This window comes from Parambassis ranga, chromosome 7 (genome assembly GCF_900634625.1).
Source record: "Parambassis ranga chromosome 7, fParRan2.1, whole genome shotgun sequence".
Lineage (NCBI taxonomy): Eukaryota > Metazoa > Chordata > Actinopteri > Ambassidae > Parambassis > Parambassis ranga.
Window position 1 is genome coordinate 4,544,538 of NC_041028.1, and position 18,172 is coordinate 4,562,709.

The 18,172-nt window shown below is 43.6% G+C and overlaps 2 protein-coding genes across 2 annotated transcripts; one reads left to right on the plus strand and one right to left on the minus strand.

Moving 5' to 3' along the window:
* The first annotated feature begins 25 nt into the window (after positions 1-25).
* Positions 26-8,452, plus strand: uckl1a (uridine-cytidine kinase 1-like 1a). Its single transcript, XM_028409946.1, has 15 exons — positions 26-114; positions 3,097-3,284; positions 3,503-3,609; positions 4,288-4,458; positions 4,673-4,744; positions 4,878-5,067; positions 5,159-5,220; positions 5,729-5,745; positions 5,901-5,999; positions 6,080-6,173; positions 6,476-6,538; positions 6,639-6,761; positions 6,982-7,089; positions 7,324-7,480; positions 7,883-8,452. The coding sequence occupies exons 1-15, from the start codon at positions 26-28 to the stop codon at positions 7,963-7,965; spliced, it is 1,623 nt and encodes a 540-aa protein (XP_028265747.1). The 3' UTR covers positions 7,966-8,452.
* Positions 8,453-12,620: 4,168 nt separating this feature from the next.
* Positions 12,621-17,429, minus strand: LOC114438943 (uncharacterized). The gene is made up of 6 exons (XM_028410595.1): positions 17,296-17,429; positions 16,425-16,482; positions 16,303-16,336; positions 15,143-15,690; positions 13,836-13,973; positions 12,621-13,639 (listed from the first exon to the last, which is right to left on the minus strand). The coding sequence occupies exons 1-6, from the start codon at positions 17,427-17,429 to the stop codon at positions 13,100-13,102; spliced, it is 1,452 nt and encodes a 483-aa protein (XP_028266396.1). The 3' UTR covers positions 12,621-13,099.
* Positions 17,430-18,172: the final 743 nt, after the last annotated feature.

The window sequence follows — 18,172 nt, forward strand, 5'->3', positions numbered from 1 at the left end:
CGCTTAAGCAGGAATCTATTTATCCATGGCTTTAACCGGCCGTCGCCGGCTCCGAGGGCGCAGGATATCGATGGAAGCGGAGTGCGGGAACATAATGTCGTCCCGCTCGGACAGGTACAAGATACTCTCAGTATTAATTACCTGTGTTTGAATTGTTTATTTCAAAATGCGGGTTTTCATTTATTGTGTAGTCCGCCGCAGCGTCCTGCTCATGTAACGCACCACACTGACATCCCCACTCTTCCTCCTCCTCCTCTTCCTCCTCCAAACACAACACAAATATATAACATGTATACATACAGGGAAATCATGTCTGTCAGCATCCATTGACTGAATGGTATCAGTGGCTGTAGATGCACAGATGTGTGTGTGGGGCACAGAAGTAGGTGAGCGGCATGTTGGCGCTGACGTGCGTCATATCCACCAGAAAATCCCTGAATTGTACCTGAAACAGGTGCAAACATCAGTGGTACCATAACAGCAGATGTTTCAACGTGTTTACATTCATTGGGTTTATTTTGTACAGTTGTCAACAAAACATTCAATTATTTCCTCTTTAATCTAAACAGTCTGTAGCTGCACACAGGCAGCGGTGGTCTCGACCTAAATACATCTACCTGAGTAGATTTATTCAGATTATTAGTATACTGCAATATACTAAAATATTCCATCATTACTCACCTAACCTGGTGAGATGCCAGATGGTTTGTTGCGGGAGTTTGTGAACTCACAAATCTCGCGAGAATTCAGCTGCTGTACAAGATGATTACTCTCATAATTCATCTAAATTAGCAAACCTACTCTACAAGGCTGTCACAGTCTTAAATACTGATGTATTATCACAAGTTTTTAAGTAATTTATTTACTGTTTTTTTTTTGTAAGATAATACTCAAAACAACTGCTGTGGCAGTAAGAATGGCTTAATGCTGCTTTTCATTCCCAGCTTTAATTCTGCTGTAGCTGTTGGTCTGGATGCACTTCTTGTTTAATCCAGTTTGTGTTGTTGAAGGTTACAAAGCTGCTGTTATTTTCTTTTTATTGTACGCTTTATACAGCGGACCTGATGATAATGCTGCTGTACACACACAGCATGTTTAGTACGGCGTTCAGGGTGCTGTGCTTGGGTGCTCCCTCTCCTTTGGAAATTACACCTTCATGTCATTTTTTTTTTTACCACTGGTAGCATGAGCTGTCACCAAAAGGCTTTCAGTCTACAGAGCTGGGACTGGATGTGGATGTGTGACTTTCAGATGCAAAGTTTTTTGCACACAGCTTTAATTTACTCAAAATCAGAAGGTCGTAGTTTGGATATTTGTTACTGTGTTAGTTCTGTTTTGCTGGCTGAAAGCACAGTCTCGTGGTGTCTGTGTCATTGAAGCACATCTATTGATGCAAGTTGAAAACTGGGGGCAGTGCTGCCTTCTGTGTGATTATGTGATGCTGATTGTGCATCCAGCAGGCCTGCAGCCTCTATCACTATGATGTATTTAATCAGGCGTAGTGCAAAGCTGGCGTCTCCATGTTATATTCTCTCTGCACACATGTCGCAGGGCAGAATATTCTCCCCACTGTGAGGCTTTCCTGTCTTTCATAAACTGAGTATCTTTGGGTTTTCAGTGGTTGGTCAGACTTCATTTTAGTCCTTTGGATGGACTGTGATGGACACTGTTTACTGGTTGGTCTGAATAAGAAGCAGCAGAGAATCCCTCTGGCTCTGTAGTGTGGATCAGGTCAGTGAAGCGAGAGGAAGGATCAACAGAAGACGTTCGTGCTGCTGTCCTCTTTTTTTGTTTACAGGTGCCTCTATTAATACCAGCCAAGCACCTCTTTGCTGTTACAGTGATCCTCTTAGTGTCGGTCAGGAAGGAGGACACATGAGAGGAGCAGATTGTTCAGATGTGTGAATGAGTAAACGCAGGGCAGAGGCAGACCCGTCATTTTCACACATTTCTGACCTCGCTCAGCCTTGAGGGCCACTTTCTGTTGTTTTGAGGCGGTTGCCACGGTAACAGGCGAGCTGGAGGGTAGCAGGCTGTCGGCTGAGGCAGATCTGACGCTCCTGGACTGCACAGGAGCCAGAATCTCCGGCTGTTGGTCACTCAGGCCAGACCACAGGTGAGATCACTGTTGATGCTGTTGTTTTCTCTCTGCCACATACACTCGCTGTGAATATGTGCGTGAGCTATAAATTGTCTCTACACAGGGGTTGTTGAGAGGTCAACGGAACTGCTGGATGTAGGTTAGCGCAAGGGGATTTGGGTGTGAGAGTGGGGTTTTATCAGTGTTGCCTGCAGTGTGTCATTACAGAACAGTTCCATCGACTGAATATGCAGAACACTCATTAGTCTTCATTTCCATTTGTCTCACTTTATACGTAGCTGTGCATCACGCCCGCTCATTTAATTCGTGATTACTGCCACTGGGAGTTCCTGAAAGTGGCCTCAGAGAGCATGACGCAAAAGCTAAGCTGACTTTTGTATGTTCTTTAGGAAACAGTATAAAGAGTCTAATCTTAATCACTGTGTTCACGCACTGTGTAGGCACTATAAAAAGTACTGCACTGACTAGTATTCAGGAAAATTTGTGCATCAAACCTTAGCATGGTGCAGAGAAATATAGTAATTCTGTATGTAGCATAACTAATAGTACTGTATTTGAGTATTTAATCATGCAGTAAAGTTTGGTAATGCTTTGTTCAGTCTGTGGTGGAGCTAGTTTGAACTTTCTCAGATGCAGCTGGAACCTGTGAGTCTGTAAGATATCCAGAGATGGAAGACAGACTTTTACATGTACATTGAATATTATACCTGCCAGACATCCTAAGATTAGCATTGTCTGTGTTTTAATCCAACACTGCTGTGCAAGCTAAAGGACGGTGTTGATCTAAAGCTAAAAGGACAATCTTATGTGCTAGCACGAGCCATAAAATAGTACAATTCTCAATGGGAAAACAAATATATGTTCATAACATATGTATGGAATACATATACATATGTTTGATTGAAGCATTCTACATAAACTGATCTAGTCGCCCTCAGTTCCTTCCCGAATGTGTGTTCAGGCTCTAACCTGCCCTGCTGTTTGCTGTTTTGCAGTGGAAGTGGGGAGGACTCGTTGGACCGGCTCCTACCCCCCGCCGGGGCCCCTCGCAGGAAGAGCGCTACCTCTCTGAGTAAAACAGAACCACCTCTGCTCCGCACAGGCACACGCACCATCTACACCGCTGGCCGACCTCCTTGGTATGACGAGCACGGGGCCCAGTCAAAAGAGGCGTTTGTCATCGGTATGACAGACTCAGATGATGTTATTAGTCCTCTGGACTGCTACTTTTCTCTCACTACCTTCATGCTTCGAGCTGCAGAACCCATCCCTTTGTCCCATTCTCTCTTATTATACCAATAAACACTGTAGTGCTATCACACATGCAGAGCAGCAGACAACATTAGACACACTCTGAAAAACACACATAATGGGCCTTTGAAATGCTGTGTGGATCTGCAGGGCTGTGTGGAGGCAGCGCCTCAGGGAAGACCACCGTGGCCAATAAGATCATTGAGGCTCTGGATGTGCCGTGGGTTGTGCTGTTGTCTATGGATTCCTTCTACAAGGTGAGAGAGTCACGCATGTCAGACATTTTTGTGTGTGATTTTGTTATTCGGTTAAGGTTTCTGTTGATCATATTGGAGAAAAATGTTGTAGTAATCAATCATCAGCACCTCGAAGGCATCATTATGCTGTTTTGATGTAATGGGAAGTATGTAATGCTTCAGATTACAGTAAGTAAAAACAGGAAGTACAAAGTAAATTATGAAGTTACATTTACTTCTTGACAACAGGTGAGTTATGAAAGAATCCCTGTACCACAGGCTGTTTTGATGACTTTAAGACCTGACATTAATTGTTCCCTCTGTGGTTTTCAGTGTTGTGGTCTCAGATATCAGCTGCAAAATAGTTCTCTAAATCTAAAGGTGTTTACCAAACACAATGTAACAAACTACAGCATGAGCTTCCTGCTTCTGCGACTTCGCTCTTTGCCAGTTTTGGGAGTTTAGGCCGACTGTGACCTTTGCCATGTTGGCACACAGCGTCCCACAGAGACTTAAATCAGCTCCTCTGTAACCTGTGTGACATCACAGGGGCTTTGTCTATAGTTGTACACTGTCTGTTTCCTATTTATCTCTGAGCACCTTCAGATCTGAGTCAGTGTGGGAGGCTTCAGGCTTTGACGTCCATTTATTTAACATCAGCAGCATCCTGTGAATCTGAATTCTGTGTGTTTTTTTTAGGTTTTATCTCCAGAGGAGCAGGCCCTGGCTGCAAACAATGACTACAACTTCGACCACCCGGGAGCGTTTGACTTTGAGCTGCTTGTTGCCACACTGCGAAAACTGAAGCAGGGGAAGAGTGTGAAGATCCCGGTGTATGATTTCACCACACACGGGAGGCAGAAGGACTGGGTGAGGAGCCTCACACCTGCAGATCAGTGTTGCATTCATTTTAGGAACACATGCATCATGTAATTTTGTCCTCTGGAATTTAATTGAAAGCTGAAAATCAATTTAAGTTAAATAAAATGCTATAACTCTAGTTACAGCTTTAATCTCATAAAAGCTGTTCAGGGAGCAGTTTTCTGTTTTTTTAAGACTCCTGTTTTTTTTCCTCCTCCTACAGAAAAATGTGTACGGCGCCAGTGTCATTATTTTTGAAGGAATTATGTCTTTTGCAGACAAAGAGCTCCTTCAGGTGAGTTCTTTTATTTTATTTCTTTTTGAAGAATTAAGCGCCGTAAAGTAATCACCACCATGTTTGTGCAGATGTTTTGCTCAAGTGAACATTATTGCAGCGTTCAGGGGATGTTTGCTTTTCACACCTGCAGCTCCTGGATATGAAAATCTTTGTGGACACAGACTCAGACATCCGTCTGGTTCGGCGGCTGCGTAGGGACATCACAGAGCGTGGACGCGACATTGAAGGCGTCATCAAGCAATACAACAAGTTTGTGAAGCCGGCCTTCGAGCAGTACATCGAGCCAACCATGAGGCTGGCTGACATCGTTGTGCCAAGAGGTGACACACACACACATGACCGACTAAAGAACACATTCTTTCGTGCTGTCCAACAAAGAATAACAACTCATGCTCGTTTTCCCCCTCCGAGGTGGTGGAAACATGGTGGCCATTGATCTGATTGTTCAGCATGTACACAGCCAGCTGGAGGAGGTGAGTCACCAAGGCACACACTGTACATTAAGTGGGTGGCGCCACCATGTGTCCAGAAGCTAGAACATACAGGCTGCAAGTTCTTTGCACTAAAGCTGCACAGCTATTTACAAAATGACACATTTAAATATACCAAAAGGGAAAAAACAGAATGATCCTTAAATGCATCAGATATAAAATTGTGATATTTCATTCAAACAACTTTACATGTCTCAAGAATTTACTAAAAAAAAAGATTATGTCAAATTAAATTAAATTCAAATTTTACATTTTTTTATAGCTGTTATACTTTACAAAAGACATGTTTGTGTTTGTTTGTCTTCTTCTTGCCACGATTGTGCTGTTCCCACTGAAGTACAGGAAAAGACAAATGATCCCAATGTGACAAAAAAATGACATAAAGGACAAAATGTCCTCTGTGTAGAATGTTTTAACAATAGGACATGTATCCCGTCTTCTGTTTATCTGCATCGTTTCACGTCCTTTCTCTCGCCTTCTCTTTATGCAGCGTGAGCTCAGTGTCAGGTACGCTGATACATATTTTGGGTCCCTCTACTTTCCGTCTGTGCTTTGTCTGCTCCGCGCTGTGTCTCGTCTGCCTCTCTGAGCACTCACAGCCTCCTCAAAGTCAGACCGAATGACACAGTGACACATTTTATTCCTCCTCCACTTTGTCTCAGGGCGCTCCTGGCTTCGGCCCAGCAGACGCAGCCGCTGCCTCAGACGCTCAGTGTGCTGGAGAGCACGCCGCAGGTCAGAGGCCTGCACACCATCATCAGGTACCAACAGGTGCTCACACTGGAAGTTTAGCTTTGACAAAAAATACGATTTATAACTTTAAAATTTTGCTGTGCTGCAGGAACAAAGAAACAAGCCGAGACGAGTTTATCTTCTATTCAAAGAGATTAATGCGCCTCCTCATAGAACATGCACTGACATTCCTGCCTTCTCAGGTCGGTGGACTTTGATTATGTATTAATTTGACTGATTTTTAACACTGGAGCTAAATGCTTTACCTTTGCAGCCAGTTGACCCCTGTCAGGCATCCTGTGTGTGTCTTTATTTTATACACCTGTGTGTATATATATGTGTTCAAAGACCTTCTTGGGATCCACCATTGTTCTTTGGTTTTTGTCGATCATCGATTCTTATCAAAGTTCAAGTCTGCACAACTAAACCTGCAGTATTTTAAATGTTTTTGTTGAAAAACAAATTGCAGCACATTTGTAGTGTGTTTTATTGTGTCCTCTCACAGACGTGTGTAGTTCAAACTCCACAGGGCCACGAGTACGAGGGCCGCAGTTACAACGGTAAAGGGGTGAGTGATGTTCTTGTTTTACAAGGTCTTGTTAACTTCCAGCCGAGTGTGTCCTCTGGGCCTCTGTCATCACACTTGCTTCGCTGCCTCGTCTCTGCAGATCACCGGTGTGTCGATCTTGCGGGCAGGAGAGACTATGGAGCCGGCCCTGAGGGCCGTGTGCAAGGACGTCCGTATCGGCAAGATCCTCATCCAGACCAACCTGGATTCAGGAGAACCAGAGGTAGAAAAAAAAATATAAAATATAAGATTCTCCTTTTTAGGATTCCCCACAGTGTCCGGGTTGTGTCTATAAAATCCTTTCAAACAAAAGATACCAATGTTTTGATTATTTTTTTGTTATTATTTATTAATTTCTTCCACATGATGTGTGTCTCCGTGGTAACTACCCTTCCTGCTTTTGTAACCATGGTAACTGGTCTCCTCCTCTCTGGCCTCGCCAGCTGCATTACCTGCGTCTGCCCAAAGACATCAGTGAAGATCATGTCATCCTAATGGACAGCACCGTCTCCACCGGCGCTGCTGCCATGATGGCAGTACGAGTCCTATTGGTGGGTGGAGATTACCATCATTATTCTTCAGTAAGACAGCAAATAGGAGCCCTGTCCTTTTGGTCAGTCACATGTTTCTTACTCATCTGTGTGGCTTCTTTGGTTTTTCTATCAGTGAGGGTTGATTATTTCTGCAAAGACAAATATCAGATGTTTTTTTTTTACATATCACTTTAGCTTCTGTTAAAGATCAAGCAGTCATTGAGAGTTGTTGCTGTGTGTGTGTCTAAAAAGGATCACGAGGTGCAGGAGGATAAGATCATGTTGGTGTCGCTGCTGATGGCAGAGCTCGGGGTTCATTCGGTGGCCTATGCCTTCCCAAAGGTCAAAATCATCACCACCGCCGTAGACAAGAGCCTGGATGACTTTTTACATGTAATTCCTGGTATCGGTAAGCCCACATGTAGGACACATTTTTTGATTGTAAATAAAAACAGATGATTCTTCCCTGATATCATACAAAGGGTTGCTGTGGAGTGGTTTTGAAGCAGGTGTGGGAAGCATCTTTGCAGCACCTGACTAACATCCAAATAATTAATGCAGACGTTTATAGAGATTGACTCACTTTTGCCCCAAGTGGCCATTCAAGGATCTACAGACAGGCATTTAATCAGCTATAAATGTTGTTATTGTTTCTACCGGTACCCTCACAAAAGTCCCCCCCACCCAGTCATACTCAGGGATGTCTTTCCCCAGCAGCAGCACAGAGACAGCGCTCAGCTTCCTCATTCAGATTTACTGTGTATCCATGAGTGGTAAAGGTCTAAGCTTACTCACTGTTCTGTTTTTTCAGGGGACTTTGGGGACCGATACTTTGGGACGGACGGGTCTGACAGCTGGAGTGATGAGGAGAACCAGGAGCAGCGGTCATACTGAGTCAAACATCTGTGAGCCTCTGTGAAAGAAACGAGAAAAAAAACTTGAAACTGCTTTTCATTGTGCATCATCCTCCTCCTCCTCTTTTTCTTCTTCTTCAGGCACACTAGCAAAAACTTTGTTACACTCACTTTTCTGTACTGCACATGGGATTTTGTACTCTTATGCAACCTGAGTCTCAGTGTAGTTGTATGCATGGGGGACATTTTGTTCTATTTTGTCATGAATATTTTCATACAGATGGGTCACAGGAGTGAAACAGTGCCATTACCTCTGAGGTACAATAATGCAATAACAGGGATTTATACAGGATTTGGTTGCACCAGCTGTTCTTAAAACCAGGATATTCTTAGTATCGCACAGTAATTTTACTAAAATGGAGCAGGGACAGTAAATATGTGAATATGCTAACATGCAACTGGTAACATTTACCACCTACACCATCTGAGTTTAGCAGGTTAACAAGCCAGAGTTTCATCCAAGAGCAGTTTTATCAGTTCTGCAGGCAACATGCAGAATGATGGATGGATTTACAGAGCTTCTGTAATTCACACAGCTGAGATATTGATTCATAAACCAAAGAAAACAGCTCATCACAAAAATAAAAGATTTCAGCCTTTAGTGGTGCTAAAAGAATGAATGAAGTTATTATTTGGTAACTTTCAGTGTAATACAATATTTTTTAGGATAATTGTATATATATATATATATATATATTCTTTTGTGATCAGACTGACACCGTCTGTATTTATGGATAAACATTATATTGGGCCAAACATCATATATATATATATATATATATATATATATATATATATATATATATATATATATATATATATATATATATATATTTATCTTCACTCTCACTGCCACACACATTAGCTCTGCTCTTTTTTTAATGTGCATGAAGCTTAAAATGGGTGGAAAATATTTGATTACGCTGACCTGAGTAATTCATTAATCTCCAGTTTAACCCCACTTTGTGCCTCTCATGTTACATTAAAGTCAAATGTACTGAAAGATATAAACTAGAAGGCTAGTTTGTTAAAATAAACTTAACAGCTTTATATATATGTAAAAGAGAAGCTTACTAAAGCATTGATGCATACTGCATGTATGAGATTTGGACTGCCAATTTTTGTATTGTCCAGTCACATGAAAAAACAGGCTGATTGGTTTTCATTGCTCTGCCTCACATGTAATTTTAAAACATGAGTTTAAATTTAAGAACAGCTGGTGCAGATGGCTCAAGAATAATTTCTGTATACACTCATACACACTTTATGCTGCTCTATTGAGACATTTTTATATGTGTAGTATTGTATTGAGATATTTGAAGTTAGTGTCATTTTATTGTGAAAAGGGAGATTTTAATTCTACTGCTGGACTGACAGGTGCGAGATCATGGAAAGTCATGCACTGTCTACACATCTGAATATTTAAAATGCTCCTCTGACTCTCAGGGTTCACACACAGGCCGCTGGGTCTGCCTCTCTTTCTCTCTCTCTCTCTCTGTGATGCACTTTAAGGCCTGAAGGGGTCAGTGTAGCTCACACTTAGCTTCCTTCTAGTGTGTTTTATAGTGTGTCCTCCTCTGTTCAGGAGAATGCACACTGACTCACCTGAATCATAAGTTACACATGTGTCTCAGTGACAGACCTCTGAATGCAGTGCTCACTTACAAATGTGTGAGATGTTCATGTTCCAGGGTGAAAAAATGAGCAGTAAAATTCTCTTCTTCTTCTTCACCTCCTTCTCCTCCTGGTATTCCCTTCCTGTTGTGTTCATGCCTCTTGATCCTGGTTTCAGCTGGTTTGTGTACATACCCCCCCACCCCCCCCCCACCCCCCCACACACACACACACACACATACACACACACTCTGATGTCTTTTTGTTGTCAATGACTGTGACTGCCTCATTCATGTTATTTATTCAGTCATTCACAGTGTGATTAGCACATCACATAAGCTGTGAATGTGGTATCATCTTCACACCTACAGCGTCTCCTCTGTACTCTTTCTCTTCCTTCCTACACGTTTGTTTTGGGCTTTTTCCCCCCCCTCCCATCCTGTGATAGCTCCTCGGCGAGCGAGCGAGTGACACTGTGATCACGGATGTCATACGACGCACGCTGTATTCTCCAAGACAGCAGAAGACTCCCTCAGCCCATGTGACTACTGCCTCAAGGTTAACCTGTTACCATGGAGACAAGCCCGCCAATGAAAATTCAGCAGACGGTTGCGATGTTGACTGCAAGCTTTTTGTTTTAAGGGGTGACCTATTTTTTTTTCCTCCTCACCCCCACCTCCCCTCTTACCCCCCCGCCCCTCCACAGCTACTCAGACCCTCGCACATGTGCACGTGCACACAGATAAAAAAAAACATAGGCTACTCACACACACACGCACGCACACACGTGAAATGAGGTTGTGCACAAAAGACGAAGGACAATAGATAAAACAAGCAGCCTCAAATAACATGTCAAAATATTAATAATTTCCTTAACATGACACCAAAAACATGAATCTACAGACAGCTACATATTCTGCTCTCTGCCCATGTTTAATAACACAGACTGTAAAATAAAGCATTTTTTTAAAGTGCCACTTTATTACAAAAGTATAAACTTGACTGACATTTCATGAATAGTAATCTTGATATAAAACATTACAATCTTTTGCACTTTAGCACTTAATTACACGCTCGAGTACAAGACTCTGTAGTCTGAATAGCAAACACACAACATTAGCTGCCACATTTAACTTAGCAGGGCTTTTTCCCAAGAACACACTGGTAGCTTCATGGCTTCAAAAAACAACAAACAGAATACACTGAAATTTACATTGCAGCTGTTTTTTGCAGTTTGTGTCACAAGATAAGATCATTCCATAAAAACACAACTGAACATAATAAAAAAAAAGATAGATTTTCTTGACACTGATGATATATTTATTATTCTTTCTCTTTTTGTCATGTACATACACGTTGCATCAACATTACAGTATAATCACATTGTTTGCTGGGGTTATTTGGTCAGATGGAGTTTATTATTGTCCAGGATTTGGATTTATGTAGTTTTGTGTGTCCTCGGGGTGATGCTCTGCTGCTTTGCTTCACATTTCTGCAATATTTTTAACACTGATAACAGAGAAAGAGAGAGAGAGAGAGAGAGAGAGTTCATCGTTGGAGTGATGATGAGACATGACGTTTGCTAATACACATCAGTTCTACGGTAGCTTTCCACGCTGCACTATGATGAAATCCAAGCAGATTCATGTGACCACAAGGCAGGGACTATGCAGATGAGCAGTCCACGGATACAAGCGAGGACTGAGCAGACGGAGGTGAGTGGACTGTCTCCACCATTAGGACTCAAGCAGTTCTTGTTTCATCTGTGCATGTGTGTGTGTGTGCATGTGTGTGCCTGTGTGTTGCAGATGCAGGAGAGAGAATTAACACTCCTCTCTGCTGCTGCACAGAGTCCCACTGAGCCATCCTTAATCTAACAGGCTCTACAGAGAAATAAAGCAACACACTAAAAAAATAAATAAATAAACAACCAACGACAATAGAAAAAAAAAAAACATTCATATAGAGGTACCACATGACAGTGCTTGATTTTTTTTGTCGTTTTTTTTTTTAAGCATGCAACTTGTAGCAGGCAAAGTGCAGAAACAGGATCAACAAAGTAAAACACTTCATTTACAGACGGCAGTGGAGACAGTGTTCAGTCCATGTGTGGCAAAACAAAAACATGATGGAGGGAAGTTCCAGTCGGCTTGGTGAAAATTACAGCAGCTCAAAAGAGCTCAATGCACTACAATGTGAACAAAATGTGTGTAAATACAGATCAAACACCTGCAGTTTAAAATAATATTATCCTTATTGGTTTAACACGCCAGATTCTCGTCAGATCAGAGAGAAATTCTTCTTTTGTTTGCTGTGATGAGAGCGAGAAGCAACTTTTACGGGGATTAAAAAGGAAAAAAATAAATACTCTCCAAACAAAGATGGCAGAAGGGATCCATCGTCACGCTAACTGCTACATGCTAGCTTGTTGTTGTTGCTCTTAATGCCAGTTTCAGCCTGATTTTATTGAAGCTTCCATTTAGTGACAGTGACGGACTGTCACAGTTAGTTTGTCCAATCACCTGCCATGTTTCTGAGCGGTGACCTTCTGCTGTGTCAGGTTAGTAGACGCGCACAAAACAAATCAATGGATCCTAAACAAAGAGTGAATCTGTCAGATTGTGGGATTTTGCAGACTAATAATAAGCAGAAGGCCGAGGAACGTCACCGCCAGGTTGTTAGAATAGACTTTCATGTTGAGTAGCTGGTTTGAGTATATTCACATGACACACACAAACCTAGCCTGGTCAGTTTTTGTGATCATCTCTTTGTGTTACATCCAGCACACCTCTGTCTTTGCTTGTGTCTTTTACACCCGTTTTTTCTAAGTTGCCATGCATTGAGCTCTCTGGGCCACCGTAGAAATGGTCGAAATTAGTTGAATCTTTTGGGAGGAATGCAAAATGTGTGCATTTTTTTTTGTTAATAATACTCTCATAATTGTTTCTCTTGTCCCTGAGCTTTCAAGTATTTTGATTAGTAATTCATTCCTTTAAATCATTTAAATTCCATCCTGAATCACCTCTTGACTACAGGGAAGGCCTGTCCATGACAGACTAAGTGCTACCAAAATATTTCACACGACGCTGTGCCTTTTCCCTCAGATAGAAGTCCTGCTCGGACATGATATATTTTTACCCGCTAGAATTGAGAAAGAATTTAGGCTTCTCACTTTTTATTGTGCTTTGCACATGTATATCAGTAAAATAGAAGTGCTACTGTTACCTACAGATTGCTCTGCAATGGTCTTGTGCTCTTTTATTGTTCACTACCTTTGGATTCCTATAAGGTTTATAGGTTGGGCTTTGTATTCAGCCCAGGTCATAACAGATCAACATTACTGCCCCAAGGCCTCTGGAGCCTGAGAAAGGCTTGATGTTATGACTTGAATGTAAACAGTATGTGTGGGTAAGCATGACAGGGGCTCAGCCGTCACTCCTTGTGATGTTAGCTCAGCTCCTTGTGTTGGAAGGATACGGGGTCACAGTGCAGCCGCTGCCTCAGAGCCCTGTTACGTACATCTCCATGCCATCGTTGAACGTAAAGATGGTGGTGGTGCTGGAGGTGGCAGAGCCCTGCTTCAGGTCGCCGATACTCTCGTACAGGTTCTCCCCTGGCAGCAGCAGGGCTTTGGCAGGCAGGTGCTGTAACTTGGGCGTCTGCTGCGTTGGCGGCGGTGGAGGCGGTTGCTGCTGCTGCAAGGGCTGCTGGGCTTTCTTCCTCCTCGGTCGCAGGGTGGCACATGTGTTGGGGGGCCTTTCTCGCTTCCAGCCGCCTCCACCTTCCATGTTCTCATAGGCTAGGTCGCATTCTTCTGTCCCGATGGACTCGTAGCAGTGGTCGTCAAGGGGCCCTCCAATTGCTTTTCCCTCCTGAGGGGCCCATGTCTGGGGTTTGACCACTACACTAAAACCCCCGTCACGGTCTCGGTCCCGATCACCGCGACCCAAGGTCCGGAAGCCAAGGTTGCCTGGAGGTGAGCCTGGCACCGCTCTCTTCTTCTTTCCAGGTTTACACACCTTTGAGTACATTTCAGCCACCTGAGGTCAAACAAACAAAATAATACTTTAAAGGAATAGTTGAACATTTAACTTGCCAGTAATTAAAGGTCATGTCATGTTACCATGAAGCCTAAATAGCTTAAATCTCTCTTTAGGCATCAAAAATCATACAATGAGCTTCACAGAAATGTAACAGATAAATAGTTTGGTTGAAACAGACAAAGTCCTCGCTCACCGCAGCAGCAGACGGCTGTATATTCTCCACTGTGTGAGCACCCAGCGGGCCCAGGGCTTTATTTTGGAGCATGAGCATTTCCTCGTCCTCTGGAGGCTTCCAAATGTACTGCTCTCCATTGCCCATAAACATCACTTCCTGTCAACAGAACAACAAATCACATTTGGGGCAGAGCTGGTCACATGTTCGTGCACGCTGTTGCTGCGATGACAAATGAGCAACATAAAAACCGCATTTTCAAAAAGGACCTCGTGAAGCTCATGCTGGACAAAGGGAGGCACATTGTGAAGCATTAGAAACATACTGGATGGGTTTCATGCAGCACTGAACAGATTTTCCCTGGAAGGTGGAGCCTGTGTCTGTGAAGGTGTAGCCATGTGCTTATATTCTGGATGACTCAATTTCAGCATGTTGCGTCATCCACAAGAAGAGCGGTAGTGAACAGGCCTGTGAGCAAACTGCTTACACATGTAAGCCTGTGAACCGTGCGTGTTACTGAACTCAGGTCACAGCAGATGGAGCGACCTTGCTGACCTCACGCAGGGCAGCAAATGGTCTCCCACTGTCACCTGGAGGGGAGCACAAAGCCTTACATCCACAGAAAGAGCAGACAGTCTACCTACACGCCTGCTGCTACAAACATATGGAGGAGGTGACACTGCTGAGAGAAGAAATACCCCACTATCACCAAGAAATCTCCCACAAATAAACCCTGCTCACTGCCTGGACTTCAAAGAAAATTTCCACAGAATTGCTAATGTGTCATTCACGATGCAGGGGGAAACTGCAACACTGGCACAATTACAGCCGAGCAGATCCTCTGCAGGAAATCTGATAGAACTACTCTGCACATCCTGATCGCTGCACCTGAACTGCATATTTATGTCGTCCTGGTGCTGACAAAGAATAACATGATCAAATATTCATTACAAAGACATTTCCTACATGTGTCAAAACTAACAGGCTATTCTCACCATGTTCACATGCTGGGTATGCACTCACTGCTCTCATCTTCTGCTCCAATCAGACCTCTGGAGGACCGCTAACAACCCGAATTAGCTGTTTACTTCCTCTCACCCTCTAGTCATCACTTCCACACTTCCTTCGGCTCATTTTTAGATTTTTAGATGAAGCTTATTACAAAAGAAAACACTCAGGATCATCATTTGATGCTAAAATTATGAATATCAGATGATTCAGGGGCTGCTTTCAAATATTTGTTCTATTGTCTTGTGGCAAAGGATGCAACTTCTGTAAAATCTGGGATATGTTGAGCCATTAAATTGAACAGACTAGATGCTACTAACCTTTGGGAAGGATGGAACGCTGAAGGCCTCAATGTTTCTCCGGGGCAACTTTGTGCTGTGAGGGTGTGGTGGAGGAGGGGCTGGGTGTGATGGCGGGGCGTGTCGTGGAGGCGGCGCCGGTGGTTCCCCCATGTCCGTCCCACTGTCCCTCTTTTGGGGTGCCTTTTCGGCCTTCCTCAGCTTCCTCACACAGGCGTACTCCGCCGTCTCCGGCTGGTGAGGAGGAGACATGACCTGGGCCTCGGGTTCAGGCAGTCCTCCTTCCACATCCCCGTCTGGGTCAGGAGGGGCCGGGGTGTTGGCGGGAACGGCCGGTGGGGCCGGAGTGTCTGTCTGCCCAGCTCTGCCTACCATGGCGTAGAGGGCATCGTCAGTACGTGTGGTGGAGGAGCGCCGGCCCACTTCTGAGTAAGTGTGCTCGCCGTCCTCTCCAGTCCCAGATGGGATCTGGGGAAGCTGCCTGCCTTGAGAACGAAGGTCAGAGTTAGACCAGCGGCTGGGCAGCAGCAGAAGGTCCATGCTGGCCGTACGATTCTTTTTAGATGCCTCTGCAAGGCACACACAGGCCGCTGTTACACTGTCCGTACAGCCGATGCCCTCCATAAAACAGAATCCACTCTATTTTACTCGAACATGAATTAATCTCTCGCTGGTAAGAGGAGAGAAAATCTGAAGCTGACAGTAAACTGGGAACTGACATAGATGTTTGAGAATCCAAGATGGCTCCATTCCACTGCAGTGGAAGCGGGACAAGCAGGACATATGCTTATATTTCTTCAAACCCTCTCAGGCTACTGTCACAGTGCCCACAGACGCCATTCCCTGTTGACTGTCAATGACGGAGCTCCAGAATTTGTTTTGGCACCGTGATTTGTGTCTTTGAGAGAGACGTGCATGCTCATAAATCAACGTCAGTAAATGTGATGTGAATTCTGTTTTAGGGTGAATGTTTGTCTCAAATATGTCCTCAAATCTTATCAAAGAGAAGACTTTGAGTGAATTTTATTGCCAGATCAGATCCGGACTGAGACTTCATTGGATCAGTAGAGCTTATTAATGTGCTGCATGGTGTTTTCACAGAAGTGTTGAGATTTGTATGTGAAAGATGCACTCACTTTTGCCATTGCAGTTCATCTTGTTCATCTCAGTGTCCGATTTACTGATGGACCGCAGCTTCGACTGCCTGAGTATGCCCTGACAACACACACACAAACACTAATTAAGACTGAAGTGCTGAATTCTGCTGCTTCAGCCAAACTGAAACACACTGCGTGATACCTACCATGTCCATGAGGCGGTGCTTTCCACCTTCACCGGGGACATTGTGTGTCTTTGCCTTCCTGTGACAAACACAACAACTCTGTCATACACATCTTGACATTGATGTGCACTTCTGTGTGTGTGTGTGTGTGTGTGTGTGTGTGTGTTGAGTCATTGTCCATATGTGGCTGAGTCATCTTGTGACTGTGCACATGTCAAAGAGACATTCATATGCACATGTGCCTACCAGTGGAGGAGAAAGTACATTTACTCGAGTATTATGCAGTTTTTAGCTACATTTAAAGGGACAGTACCCCAAATCAAAACTTTCATGTTCTTCCTGCCTGCATGCAGATTATAGTACACCTTCTGGTGTGAGATGCAATTTTTTTTTGGAAGCACAGTGCACAAACTCCAGGAAATGGCCTGGGAGATACCATGACCCCAGTGGGTGATGAAATGGACATTGCTCTTCAGTTTTTCTATTTGCTTGACTGATAAATAGCACTTCAGGAAAAAACAAATTTTAGGATGAACTGTCCCTTTAAGTAGTTGTTTGTGACTTTTTAGATTAGATTAGACAAATCACATTTGGGGCATTTAGATTAGATGCAAATTTTACATTAAATTTGTGAAGCAGAACTTCTTTTCTCTCATTTTAATCTTATCATCTTATCACAACTCAGATTTATCTCAGGACCCTTTGAAGGGACTTGACTCTTAGGTTGGGAACCCCTAGAGCAACCACCAAGTAAAAAGTAGCTCCAATTACTTGTTTTTAAAGACTTTAATGATTTTTTTGTAAGTACTCAAGTAAAGGCTAAAGAGAACTTGCACATGTGTAACTGCTCTCCTGTGTGTTGTCATGTGTGTGTCCACGGTGCTGTTCTCACCTCTGGCAGCCCACGCAGAGCACCACAATGAGGATCGTAACAACAAAGGCTGAGGCAGCAGCGATAGCACCCAGCAGCAGGACCTTGCCGTAGGGAGGAGCCGTGAAGTTCAGCCCGTCCTGCATGGAGGCCATGTGGGAGCGCTGACGCTCACTTGCTCTCACACACGCTCACACACACACACCCTTACACTCATGCACGCAGAGAAGTGCCACGGTCTCACTGGGATCTGCGGTGAGAAGGCACAGAGTGGAGCTTAATTACAAAATGATCTAACCTTTACAAAACATTAAGTAGGTTAACAAAGCAGCGGAACCAGAAGTAAAATATTCATGGTGCAGAAGGAAAGCAGCAGTTTGAAAAGATGAACAGTGTGAATTCCCATCCTGATCTGAGGCAGTGAAGTGAACAGACATTATGCCTCGGGCATTCTTCTTTACCTTGTTGGAGGGATTATTGAGCTTTATGTGTCACTTGTACATCCACGGTATACTCGCCAGCACAAATCAGGTATCTGCCTAAAAGTTTGATTCTGAGCAGTCGAACATTCAACATCTGATATGAGCAGTGATCGATAAGTCAGTTGTTCAACCTCAAATCTGGGGTCATGAATCCAATTCCTGGATAATCACTTAAAGAGTTAAAATGCATGTGCGGCCAACGTGAGCTGTATATTTCTCTTCCTTCTACCTCAGTACACAAAATTAACAATCAAATACATCTCCATATGGTTAGATTCCTCCGTTTTGACCATTCTAACACAAACAACCATACATATGGAGAGGGTACAATGAGTCACAGTGTTCAAGCACAACATGCCAGCAGGCAGAGTAACCTGAAACACTGAAGGAGACGAGTGTGAAAGCAGGGCGAGCAA